The 13,852-nt window shown below is 32.8% G+C and overlaps 1 protein-coding gene across 3 annotated transcripts; it reads right to left on the reverse strand.

Annotated features, from left to right (window-relative positions):
* Positions 1 to 936: 936 nt before the first annotated feature.
* On the reverse strand, positions 937 to 7,531 carry LOC104906425 (homeobox-leucine zipper protein ROC5). Of its 3 annotated transcripts, none has more exons than XM_048640999.2 (9): positions 7,032 to 7,531; positions 6,233 to 6,444; positions 5,828 to 5,945; positions 5,048 to 5,722; positions 4,549 to 4,650; positions 4,251 to 4,463; positions 2,546 to 2,720; positions 2,078 to 2,448; positions 937 to 1,894 (listed from the first exon to the last, which is right to left on the reverse strand). In XM_048640999.2, the coding sequence occupies exons 1-9, from the start codon at positions 7,032 to 7,034 to the stop codon at positions 1,511 to 1,513; spliced, it is 2,253 nt and encodes a 750-aa protein (XP_048496956.1). In that variant the 5' UTR covers positions 7,035 to 7,531; the 3' UTR covers positions 937 to 1,510. The 3 variants fall into 3 exon arrangements, with proteins under 3 accessions (XP_048496956.1, XP_010693469.2, XP_010693471.2); XM_010695167.4 differs by having other exon boundaries at positions 2,078 to 2,451; positions 7,032 to 7,528; XM_010695169.4 differs by having other exon boundaries at positions 2,078 to 2,451; positions 7,013 to 7,527.
* Positions 7,532 to 13,852: the final 6,321 nt, after the last annotated feature.

The following is a 13,852-nucleotide window of genomic DNA, read 5'->3' on the forward strand; positions in this document are numbered from 1 at the left end:
ATGTACTCCCTCCGTCCCAAAATATAGTTCCCATTTCCATTTTGGGTGTCCCAAAATATAGTTCTCATTTCCATATTTAGTTCCACGTTTTTCCGTAATTTGCCTAGAAAAATCGTGTCCCATCATTTATTTATTTGCTTCTTGAATTTTGTTTTTTCCTTTGTTTATTCAACCAAAATTTTACAATTAATGCTCTTTCACCAATTATCTCCATTCTCTCTCCTAAAATCATCTTTTCCCATACAACATTTATTTAAATAAACAAAAAATCTTGACTATCTCAACTTGCATAAATTACCGTGAAAAAAGGGAAATGGAAACTATATTTTGGGACGGAGGGAGTATTTGTCAGAATAATAAAAAGTTGGTATTATGGAAATATTCATTGAAACAAAACCAACATTTTATAAAATCATGTTCGTTTTCATTTAAAAAGTTAAAAGAAAAGAGTAAAATAAAGTGTGTGAATAATGCAAAAGTCGAAGTATTGCATTTTAAAAAAAAACATGTTTTTTGTTTAATCCAACTGCATTTTGATGATTCAAAATTATCTTAATTACTTGATTAGATTGACTAAAGCTTGTTTTAACTAATTGAAGCTACTTGATTGAAATTGAGTTTTGCTGATTGAAATTATTTGTTTGCTAAAAAAATGTTTTACACTTATTTAAAGTACTATTTTTTCTCCTCTAAAACAAAGGTATTATTTTTTCAGCACAAAAAAGAACTTCAGTCCTATTTTCAAACCAAAGAGTCAACTTTCACAAGGGACTACATTTTTTAATTACATTATCACAAAAAAATATTTTCAATATTCAATAATATATATAGTCATCCTTTTACCCTCTTCTATACTATGCATAACTTTAAAGCAACGTTTGAGTCGTTAATGACTTAGATCACTTTAAACAATCTGGATGACAATAAGCATAAAGATGATGATACAGAAAAATTTCATAGGCCTAACAAATTCAAGGCCATGAAAACATTATATAGACAAGAAAAGCACAAAAACTTTAAACACAAAATCACACCAAAATTGGCAGTTTTAAACACGACCATGACAACAACCAAAAAAGAAACACCCACATGTTTCTAAAACTTGCAAAACATTCAGAAATCTGAAAACATCATCTGATTGCATTATGTTTTCAGTTCTTCACCTGTATTGTAGTCTTCTATAACCATTCGAGAACTGTATAAACATAAAACGACACTTCAATTTGCCTTAAAACTTAAAAGCTAATTTCAGCTTTCACCTCTTGCTGTTAGAATGAGTCAATACCCGAACCAGAGCCCATGCGTAATTCAGCTGCTTCGTTCAAATCTAGGAAAAGTCCCCCATGATTGTGCTGAACCTGAGTCTAAGGTTCGTTCTTGACTCAAAACTGCTCCAAAGTATATCAACCCACTTCGAAAAACTCCATTCAACCACCAAAAATCCTATATGATAGTATTTCCTATGACATGTACAAAAATTTTCCCTTATTTTTTTGTTAGTGATAAAAGGTCAATTGACACCAAGGGAGTCTCTGATCTTCTGGATAGTGCAGGACATAAGATCATTGACAGTATTGATGGATTCCACTGTGAGCTTTGCAGTGGGGAGACTGTTGACCAAAATTTGGAATCCCAAAGTCAATGCGGATGCACCTCTGCCACCAGTCCCTCCTCCGTCCCCATTGTCATTGGCCAATGTCAGCACGTTTGGAAGTATAGCCGCGTCAGCAATTGCAAACCCCGAGGGCAAGAGAGCCAGATAGTCAGAATCTCCACCCCTCAAAACCGACTCCATCGATGTTGAGTCAACTGGAGCATATACTATGAAAGAGCTTGTTCGGTCTGTCCATGACTCCTGTAGTATCAGCATGTTGCTCTCCCTCGCTGGTGCAGCCTGCAAAGATAGTGACATATGAGTTTGAAGGGTTAAAATAATTTGTCATCTTTATGGGTGTGTCCTCTTCTCATTTCAGAGTTGATCAGGTCCAATCAAGTTTAAGCAATTGGTAAAATCAGGGTTGATAAAATCAAGTTTAATACGACCCTACAACGTCAAGTTGTAAAAGCTTATACTCACAGGTGGACATAAGAGGGCAACACAATTGTTTCCATCATGGCTTTTGGAGAGGCGGGCTATGACTTCCATTGGACCTCCATTGGCTAAGATGTCCCATTTTCCACGGAGTTTCTCATCCTTTAAGAAGTCAAAAAGGTGCTGCCTTGTCACTGGCAACCAAACAGAAGTTGAGGCGCTTAGCACCACACCTGAGGGCTCACCAGGCTCGTCTATGCTGACACGACTCATAACGCAGACATCAGCACCCAAACCCCCAACTTGCAGCTTTTCCCAGCGGCATGCAGAGGAGGCACACAGTCCTGAGCAGAAGTTGTTGCTTATGCGCCTCATCAGCTTTAAGATGCTTCTCCTGCCTTCTTGCGTGACAGCTCCTACTGTGCCACAGATTTATAGAGTAGAATATACCAGATTAACATTTATTATCATGAGACTAGGTATTTGGGTAAGGAAAGGACAGAAAAAGAGAACCTGTAGTATCCTCAGGAAAAATTCTAGACGACATGAATATGGCAGCACAATCACGTTCCCTCTGTAGGGTGGCGAGCCATCTTTGAGCACCAAAGGCCATTCCTGACCTCAACAATGGCCTATACAGTTGGTGAATACAATTTTCATCATATTCCACATGTTCAATCCATGTAACCTGAAATTCAAGATTATTTATTCTTGAGCACATAGAATTTGATATTCAATCACTGTGCCAACGCGGGAAAAGTATTTCAAAACTGTTTCATATCACAAAGTAGATCAATATAGGTGGGATTATTATATTCAATATAGTCCGGACTACATCAACACGTATATGGTGCATCTAGAGTTCATTACAGGGTGCTTGTAATCTAGCATGAGAATAGAAGGGTGCATGTTGTGCACACGCTGAGCGGGAAGCACCTTTTGGAGAACTACTTCCGGGTGCAAAATTAATTTGTTACATACATACGCACATGAAAAAAACTGTGGGCCACTTACTCATACAGATTATCTTGCACACTACGTAAACATACTGACTACATTTCAACATGTAATGATATATTTATGCATTTAGCAAGCACATTAGACGCTCTAGGAGAAAAATGCACGGAAATCAAAGGCAGGGCAGAGGAGGCAAACAAGGAACGAGATGCTTGCAGACAAATCTATAAAATAACAAAAGTTGTAAAGTTTGACAAATTAATCTTGAGTTGTTTTCCCTTCTTTACCCTTGAGAGAATAAAATTGGAAGCTACAGTCGCATTACATGGACCAAGACGGCATATTAAAACCCAAATCCAGTTCATCTGATTTCTTGGATAATACAAAATTTAGTAAAATATTGGACAGCAATCAGAATAGAAACATCAAATACTAATTTATACCAGCCAACGATGTGAATTCCTAGACTTTTCCCTCCTCAAAGATCAATTAAAAATTTCATATCTACCTAATATAAATGAGAGAGATATCCAGACCTGGCAAACATGACCTATACCTGATCATTTGACCGAATTACTCGACCCAAACCCGAACTCTTCTGGGAATCAGACTATCTGATTTTGAACCGACTAAAGAATTGATATGAATAATTTTTTTTCCTAAGAAGATTTATCTTCAAGCGACCCGAAATGATCTTAAATTTATCCAAAACCGACCCTAATGGCTTGTCACTAATATATGATCCAAAGAGAACGGGTCCAAATAACCCACTTGTCAACTCCTCGCCCTAATACAGCAAAGAAGTTGGAGTAATAATAAAGCAAAGACAATAAAGAACCTTTCGCTTTGAAATTTGAAACCACGCTATATTAAAATAAAAAGAAGCAGCTACTCTTCTAAGCAATTGTGCAAGCCGTACAAGCTCAGAACCTCACAGGAACTCTTCCTAACACTCACTGAATCAGAAATAAAAGCGCACAATACGCCACTTTTAAAGAAAACTATATATTAATATAAGAAGGAAAATACCAACATAATGATCCAAATATCATTACTGATCTAAGCTTCTCTTTCTGGTAATCCTGAGATTATTATGTCTAAAAGGTTGCAGTTATTCTACTGTTAGGAACTCAGATTGAAAAGATTTTTTTTCCGCTTAAGTAAATGAATTAAGTTACACAAGTAAATGATTAAAGAATGACAGTTGTAAAAGAAAAAAGAAGAAATGATTATAGAATTGTCAAGTTGTAGTAGTAATTACCAAGGAATATCCATTGGCAACATCTTGAACAATGCAGCCAGAAGGAAGTCTTCTCGACTTGATGGATGATCCTGAAAATGATGGTTCTCGGATCATGTCAACTGAAACATCAACCACGGCCCACATGCCTTCCGAATGCTGCTTGCAATACCGAAGTATCTTCTCTTGGCGGAAAGGCACAAAAGGTGAGGGAAACACAAACTCTGCATTCATCTAGGATGAGATTTTATGACATCAGTACAAGTACAGGGATTTGAGGCTACAGTGGGAAATGAAGCAACATTCATGAAGGGCATACCAACTGAAGTTCACCATCACGGTTCCCACCAGCACCATTGAAGAGAACCTCCACCGTCGTGGCCTTGCTAATCGTACATGGAAACATGTCTTGCCACCGTCTCTAGTTATCGGAGATGTAAAAATCCATGTCAGAGATGGGAAATTATCAAATTATCATAAAAGGTTAATAAAGAGCATGGTAAGAGCATTAACAAATTTACTCATTACATTTAGTTTATACTCTCTTCTCTCAGTATTATTTGTTAGGTTAAGACTGTAATTTCAATGATAATGATTGTGAATCGTATCACGCAAATAATCTATTTTGATATGTTCCCTAAATTGTACATATTCAGGTTTCCTTTATTATACTTCTTGGTAAACTTGTCAATATATTCTAGCATTTATCAAAAATAAATTACTTGCATACATACATCACATAATGTGACAAAATATTCCAGATAATGATATCTTCATGCATGAGAAACACGAAATCAGAAAGGATTAAGAGTGCTTACAGGGAACATCATTGTGTCCACAAGCTCCGAGCTAGTGATGAACACTGATCCAGTCTCCCTTGAGGCATCAGTAATGAAGCCACAAGGTCTCATTCCAATGAAACCAGAGAATTTCTTTAAATACTCCTCGTGATTCAGAAGTTCCTTACCATCATCCAAACCTTTAAACCACAAGGGACTATCAGTCTGAGCCATGGCTAACAATTCATCCATAGCAGCCATTGCAGCTTGCATGAACATTGTCTTCTCATACTCGGTGCTCACTGGACCACTCATAGAATTTGTCATAGTCGAATTGCTTGAAACCCCATTTTCAAGGTTATGTCCCATGGGCAACGAGGCAGGTGAACTCATGAACCCACTTAACCCTCCTCTACCCATGGATAGCTCCAAGCTTGAATTTGAACCCGGGAGTGATATAGGACCGACCACATCTGTTATGGGTTTGCCCAAGAACCTCTCAGCAAGGGCACAAACCCGAGTAAGTTCATCCTTTAAACGAGAGTTCTCGACCCTTAAATGGTGTTGATCCATGGATAATTCTCCAAGCATAGCTGGACCTCCACAACTTTGACATAGAGGGCTTCTCATTGCATCCTTTATCGCAATGTTCTCAATACGAAGTTTATCATACTCTTGCTTAAGGACTACATTTTCATGTCGTTCCATTTGTGTCTATTAAAGTGTCAAATTTACAACATAAGTATACTTCCATAATATCAATCAAATTTATAGCATAATATTAATATACATAGTACTTCATGATTCTGTAGAAATTACCTTCAACTGCGTTCGACGATTCTGAAACCAAAACTTAACCTGTCTGCTCTCCAATCCAAGTCTCCTTCCAATTTCAAGCCTTTGTTTTTCATCTGGATGAGCACAGTTCTTAAAGAAACTGCTCACAATTAAACAATTAATATTGAAATCATTAGCATCTTTCAAACTACTTAAAACCCTAATAATCATAAACAACTAAACATCAATTACTACATTAATCAACCCATTTTAGATAGCAATTTAATAAAAAATTAAACAAAATCTGCACCAAGAAATATTAATTACATTACAGTATTACACCCATAAATATCTTTAAAACATCATATAAACTACTCTAAACCCTTAAAATAATACATAAATGTATCCAAAAAAAATAAAATAATAATAATAAACTTTTGAGCTTACTTCTCAAGTTCTTGAATTTGTTGAGGAGTATGCCTATGATATCTCTTCCTCCTTCCTTTAACCTTAATTTGAGAAGCTCCCTCAGGAACATCCTCAACTGAGACAGTATCATAGTTGTCACTTCCAGAATCTTCTTTTTCTCTTCCTATTATGTTGTTTGTGTCAAACTGATCCCCATAAAATCCCATTTCTTCTTGTCCCTCCATTTTACCCTGCAAAACCCCAACCATTAATAAATTAATAACTGTTTTTTATACATAAAAAGAAGAAACAATTGAATAAACTTAAAAAATTGTATTATACATTTCCACTGAATGAAAACAAAAGGAGTAACTCATTTACTAATCAAGTATTAAAAAGGCATATAATCAGAGACTAGCATTGTTACCAACTAATAAAAATGCCAAAATCACATAAAAGAGAATATTATAGGTCAGAAATTATTATTTTCAAAAACCCAACTTTTTTTTACTCTACTTTTTATCTTTGCATTTTATTTAACTTAATCCATAGCAGATCAAAAAATGCAAAACTAAAGATTTTAATACTTATTATTGAAAAAAAAAGGATAGTGCTATCAAAATCTTATCAATACTTTATAATGACCCCAGAATATCAGATCCCTTGAAAATGACCAAATATATTGATTAAAAGAAAACACTCAAAAATCAAAATCTACAAGTATTATTAGTAAATTTCTTTTGTTTTTCATAAGAAGGAAGGAGCTTTTTATTGTGTTATTATGTTAGGTTGTGTTTGGATTGCATCAAAATAAAATACCTCAGAAAATGCTCAGTACCATTTCAAAATGTGATAACTTCTTCACTTGCTACAAACCCAGAAACAGAAAAAACTCAAGTACAAGAAAAATATAATCTTTCCCCTTTTTTTCCCTCAAAGGGGAAGAAATGTAGCCAAACACACCCCAGAAGAGAAAATAGACTACTCTGTTTTTCTCTCTTTTTTTAGAGAGAGAAAGAGTGTAAAGTGTTAAGTATAGGAGTGTCAATTGTCAAAGATCCGTGGACCCTTTTTATCTCTCTTTCTTCTCCCCAATTGCATGTGAAGATTCAAAGAAAATTTTAGAGATAAAAAATAAAAATAGTAAAAAAAATAAAAATAAGAAAAAAATAATAGTAGGAGTAGAAGAAGAAGCAGAAGAAAGATTAAAAAAATGGGTTTTTTGTGCATAATAGTAGCTGACTCACTTGCAAATTTCAATGGTGATGATTCCCTGTTTTGGTCAAAGAAATCAAAAATTAATAAAAATATGAGACTAGGACAATTTATTATTTTTTTTTATTTTGTATTTCAAACTATGTAATAATAATAATAATATAATCACTCTGTTTTTCTTTTCTTTTTTTAATTTTTTTCTTGTGGATCAGTGCTCTGTTTCTTCACTGATATCAATGGCTCCTTTGCATAGCACTGCTTCTTCTGTCTCTCTCTTATTTTTGTTATTTTTTTAAAAAAATTGATGGGATAAAATTTGTTTGTATATTGAGAAAAAAAAGAGTATTTGAAGACAAAAAAAATGGACAGTGAATGAGAAAGTCAGCGGAAGAGAGAGGGGGAGGATTGAGGAGAAGGGTAGACTACAGAAGGCCGTTTCATATGACATAGGAGATTATGTGGGTCCCACTCTTCCCCTGAAATCATGCTTCTACACCCCATGCAAGCGTCTAAATTTCACTCACATAGTTGTATTATTAAAAAGTTCCCGTCGTTTATATTTACTTGCTACATTTTCTATTACATAAAATGAAATTTTTTACTTAGGAGTGTATTTCTTTATTTAAGACATATTTGATAAAATTAGTAGTTTTAGTACTTTTAGAAGTTGTTAGCAGTTGTAGTAGCTATAGCTATTTGAATACTTGCTAGCAATCTACTAGTAGCTGTTAGAGATTGACGTTTAAAGTAATGGTTTAATTAGGAGTTTTTACAAAAGTAGCTGTTGAGATTGTAAAATATAATAATTGACATGTTTATTTGTTAACCGCTACCTATAAATCTCAATTGTTACTTGTATTAACGTTCTACAACCGCTACCTGCTAATACAACCACTACCTCATCAAACACTCATCATCATTTTCTTAAGTAGTGTTTTGACCTTGTCCAACTGTTATCCACTACCTAAAACGCTATTACCAAATAGGGCCTTAGTAATCACAGTCCATAAAAAATTACCAATATGGCAATATTATTAGTATGTTACCCTTTATTATTGTTATTTCCCTACATATAGCTCCCAAATATCTGCCTTTTTCCTATAAAGTTATGGCCCTTATCATACATTTTTCTCATTTTCTAAATATTATTGCCCACAATAATGAAGCAAGTAAATCTCTATTATATAAGGGAAGGGGGGAGCTACGGTGTCCTCTTTTGAACTGACTATTTTACCCCCCTTTCCTTTCTAAATTACAAAAGGAATCTCAAAATTAAAATGGAGACTCAAAAAAAATACCGAAAATTAAATTTACAACACTCACTCACAAATCACTCACAAATCACTTAAAAGAAAAAACTTTACAAATCACTCATACAATTAAGAAAATCATGTTGTAAATCATTCAAATAATCAAAAAACTTTATTAAAACTTAAAATTAATATACAAAGTAGAACTAATAATCCAGAACATCAATACATAAAAAAACATTCACTACAAAAATTTACTTACAAATACTCACAAAAGTTACCTATAAACACAAATTTGAGAAAAACATAAGATTTTGACGGTGATATCACACATTCATCCATCGGCATAATTTGCAAACTTCCAAATTATTTCACATTAGTTGAAATAAACAATAGGAAATTAGTTGACTGTTATGTAGTTAAAAAAATGGAGATGACAGCAATGAGTTCAAAAGGGCTTTTATACAATCAGACTTAAATTTAATTCATTTTCATATAAAATAAATTTAGTTTTTTCTAAAAAAAAATGCCAATATTTAAATTTTTGCCCAAAACTTTTGCAAAAAATCCATGTTCAGAAATAAATTTTGAAAAACAAAACAATATCAAACTTTTTGCAAACAATTTTTTGCAAAAATCCATTTTCAGAAAAAAACTAAATTAATTTGCAAAAAGTAACGATTTTTGTTTTTCTAAAAAAAAATTCCAATATCAAATTGTGTATGAAAAAATCAAAATTTTATTTCAAATATAATTGAAGCTAAAAGTGTTAAAATTTAGAAAAGGACCTAATTTGAAATGATGGAAATTTTTAAATATCAATGTGTGCAAACAAAATTTAGAAGTTAGACAAGGAAAACAAACTGAGGTGTATTTGTAGTGAAATTATAATTTAGAAGTTAGACGAGGAAAAAAAATTATTTACTTTTCCATAGTGTTTCCTATATATAATGAAACTCTTACATATATTTGGACCATCTCTTTCTGTATATATATAGCGATTAATTATCAAGGTAAAAAGGTTTATGTAAAATATCATTCAAAATTAAAGTACAACATATCTCTATTATATAAGGGAAGGGGAGCTATGGTGTCTCCAAATGAAGAGACTATTTTACCCTTCTATAATTACAAATCCACTTGCAAACCAAAGGGAGATTCAAATAAAAATACTGGAAATAAAATTATAACAACCACTCACAAGTCAACTAAAATCATAGAATTGTATGATTATTTACATTACACAAATCACTCAAATGATGAAACTTTACAAAAACCAAAATATTAACTTACAAACTACAACCGATACACTACAACGTCAATACATACTTACAAAAATTTGACTTGAAATCCAAGTGTCCACTTTCTTCACAATATATGAAGTAGTGTACTTAATTCAAAATCAACTAAAAAATTATAATATTAGAAATCAGAGATAAATTCAATAAAATTTCTATTTTGTTCATAGAATTTTGAACTTGAAAAGTAAAAAAAAAAGAAGATTGGTGAGAGACTTAAGTGACAGAGACTAAACCAATTAAATTTTCTAAATAAAAACAATATTGTATGTCTAATGTTCAAATTTTGACTTTTACATACGTTGAAAAAAATCGAGTTTCTGTTTTGAAAAAAATCCAAGCACGCATCGTGTGCAAAAAATGCTAGTGTAAAAGAATGGAGTAGTTTACATTACAATAATGTTAATCACTAAGGCTATATTTGGTAACATTGAGCGAGGATAACGAATAAAAATTGAAAAAAGGTCCCCCATTTTCATCTCAAATAATTGATGGCACGTTTTTTTCATTATTTTCGGGTTTCAATAAACGAAATTATTTACCGATTTTCTTGCTTCTTGTTTTGTTCAACCCCTCATCAATCAATTACCATTATTTGATAATAATTGATTCTACCCATTTTGTTACCTCCCTATTCCTTTCAAGTAACAAAATTCATTACTTCGTGGTAATGGATACCATTCATTTACATTCTTTGACTTAAACGAAACACTAAATAAAGTTAACCATTTTTATTATCATTCCTTTCTTATATTTGAGTCCTTTCATATTTGAAACGAAACGACCGGACACTATTGTCTATATAGACACTATATGAGAAATGTAAACCTCTTTTTGCTAGATGTTTGCCAAACATCTAACATCCATGTGGCAACATATAAGTGGCACACATGTCACAATATTGTTTATCCAAACAAATTACTTTTTGCAATTTTTAAACTTGTATATCTCAAAAAATATATTTTAGAAAAAAAATATAAATATACCAATATTCATATTTTTTTTATTCTCTACAAATAGACATCCATTTTGATATAATTTCATCATATTTTTATTTCACTCTTCTCTATCTCTTATTTAGATATATAAAAAAATAATATATACGAACACTATCTGTTTATACACAGACACTATTTTTAGTTGCATAAACACTAGTTATAGTTACACGAACACTAGTTCTAGTAGCATGAACACTGTATATTAGTATCGGAATTTTTTGACAGTGTCCAATTAAAAAAATACGAACACTATCTGTTTATACACAAACACTATTTTTAGTTGCATAAACACTAGTTATAGTTACACGAACACAAGTTGTAGTAACATAAACATCATATATTAGCATCGAAATTTTCTGACAGTGTCCAATTTTCGAGATTATTTTTTTGTTTGACTGATAACTTTTTTTCATATATATTGACAATTTTACCCCTGCTAGAGGTTTACAAACATCTAGCAAAAAGAGGTTTATCATTTCTCGACACGTGACATTATTTAAAAGTAGGAAAAATTGACAGAAATAATCCCAACTATGACCGGTCCGCTCAAAATAATCCGAATTTTGGGTTATTCTGGAATAATCCAAACTATTTAGGGTACCTTCCCAAAATAATCCAAACTTTTATTTTTCTTGCCTTCAATAATCCCTTTTGGGTCTACTATATATAGGATAATTAAAAGTTTGGATTATTTTGAGAACGTACTCCCCATAGTTTGGATTATTCTAGAATAACCCATAGTTGGGATTATTTGAAGCGAAACGGTGATAGTTTGGATTATTCTTGTCAATTTTTCCTTAAAAGTATCACACATAAGTTTTCAGAAATTGTGTAATGCTCATGAATTGCACCAATGCTACATGCAAGGGACTCGAACGAGTGAAGTAAATCATGATAAGCTGAATTGCAAAGCCACATGACAATATGGCATGAGTAATTATCATGATCAGCAGATTATAGAAATCACCGAGGGCGATCGATGATGGTAGTTTCCAAACGTCAACTAGCTCTAAAGTTGACGTAACTTATATCAGTTTGGTTGTTTTTTTTTTTTTTTGGAATAAGTGGGAATAAAGAAAGGATAACATAACCAAACTATTTTTTAAAGTGCGTTCTCTTTACCTTAATAATTTAAGTTTTAGGTCCAATAAATTCAGTTTAGATAAGTTTCAACCAAGTCTAATTATGATAATAACATAAAAAGAAAAATTCCTCCATTTGATTTGAGTATATAAATGTCTCATCCATTAGAAGATGGCCTAAGTGGGAAATGTACAAGTTCTTACGATGTGCTAGAAAGAAAACATACAATAATGTGTTAATATGTAGAGATGACTAAAAATATAAAATAAGGAAAGGTTCAAAGTCATGAATAATTGCTAATGAAGGAGTACTAAATTTGTATATGATAATTGTATTATTATGACGAAGTTCAGCTAGGGCTCGGGTTAGTAACTATAGAGAAGTAGGGAATGATAATTAGGAGAAAATTAGTGTAGTACTTAGCTCGATTAAGGAAGGGGAGGATGCAAAGGCTAATATTAGTGGGAATGTTACCAAAGTTGTTACAGTACATTTTTGGAGTATAAGTCATGCTTTCCTTGTTTTTTTTTTTGCTTGTTACATTCAAAATTTAATCCCTTTTCAACTTCTTTTGGCATCATCTTAGTATATTTCGTCATTAATTGGATGCTATGTGAACTGTAATTGTGCCAAATCTTCTCGTGATAGCCCCTATTTAATGGCTTTGGGGATATTTGCCTTTGTTCCAAAGAGAATATGTGAAATAAATGGATATCTTTTAGATAGCTTGGGAGAAGCATGCACAAATGAGATTTCATTTTTAATCATGGAAACAATTCAGGTTGACAATTTTTTTTTTTGTCTCTAAGATCCAATAACATGCATTGCTATGTGAGAATCAAATAGAGAGAAATCTCTAATTATGTCATTGAATCAAACAGAATAAATGAGTTAATTCTGTTGCTTGAGTATTTATGGAGTAGTTAGTTACAAACAACTAACTTGAGAGAGAGGTAGTTAGAAGAGTCTAACTAACTCAGATTACACTACAAGCTTATTACAAACTAATTATATAAGCTAGATATTATTCGTATCCCCCCTTCAAGCTGGACTGGGAAGATTGCACAAGACCAAGCTTGGAAGAAATCTGCTGATGGAGAGGCCTTGAAAGAGCCTTTGTCATTATGTCTGCCAACTGCAAGGAACTAGGAACATGAGTAGTCTTGATGAAGCCAGACACAACTTGTTCTCTGACATAATAGCAATCACGATTTAAATGCTTTGCCTATTCGTGAAAAACTGTTCAGCTGCAGAGTTGTCACAAAATAAGTTAATCGGTAAAAAAAACTTTCAATCCACACAACTTTCAAATGCAGCACTAGACATACTTATGTAGTCTGTTTCAGCACTAGGCTTACTTACTATTTTCTGCGTCTTGATTTTCCATGGAACCAAGTGAGACCCCGAGAACATACAGGAAGAACTCAGTGATTTACATCTAAAGACATAGGAACTCCAGTCAGCATCACAATATGCTTGCAATTGTAGATCACTGTTAGCGGAATAGTTTAGGCCTAGGTCCATAGTACTTTTCAAGTATTTTACCACATATATAGCAACTTGTAAGTGTGGTTGCCTTGGACAACTTAAAAACTAACTTAGATGTTGTGTGGCATAGGACAAGTCAGGCCTAGTTATATTCAGATATAACAATCTTCCCACAAGTTTTCTATAAACTTCGAGTTTGTCAAGGATAGATTTCACCTTCATCAATAGATAAACCAAGTCCCTTAGGGAAAGACCAGCAATAGGCTTGGCATTTGATAAATTAAAATCTTTTATGATATCAGAAATATACTTTTTCTGATTGAGAAA

The sequence above is a fragment of the Beta vulgaris genome, chromosome 3 (genome assembly GCF_026745355.1).
Source record: "Beta vulgaris subsp. vulgaris cultivar EL10 chromosome 3, EL10.2, whole genome shotgun sequence".
In the NCBI taxonomy this organism is placed as follows: domain Eukaryota; kingdom Viridiplantae; phylum Streptophyta; class Magnoliopsida; order Caryophyllales; family Amaranthaceae; genus Beta; species Beta vulgaris.

Bases quoted from the DNA above. Each gene is read 5' to 3' on its own strand.
- LOC104906425 (XM_010695167.4), bottom strand. The intron at 2,452-2,545 runs GTTCTCTTTTTC...TCTGTGGCACAG, and splicing joins TTTTCCTGAGGATACTACAG to TAGGAGCTGTCACGCAAGAA. The intron at 1,895-2,077 runs GTGAGTATAAGC...CTATCTTTGCAG, and splicing joins TTGCCCTCTTATGTCCACCT to GCTGCACCAGCGAGGGAGAG.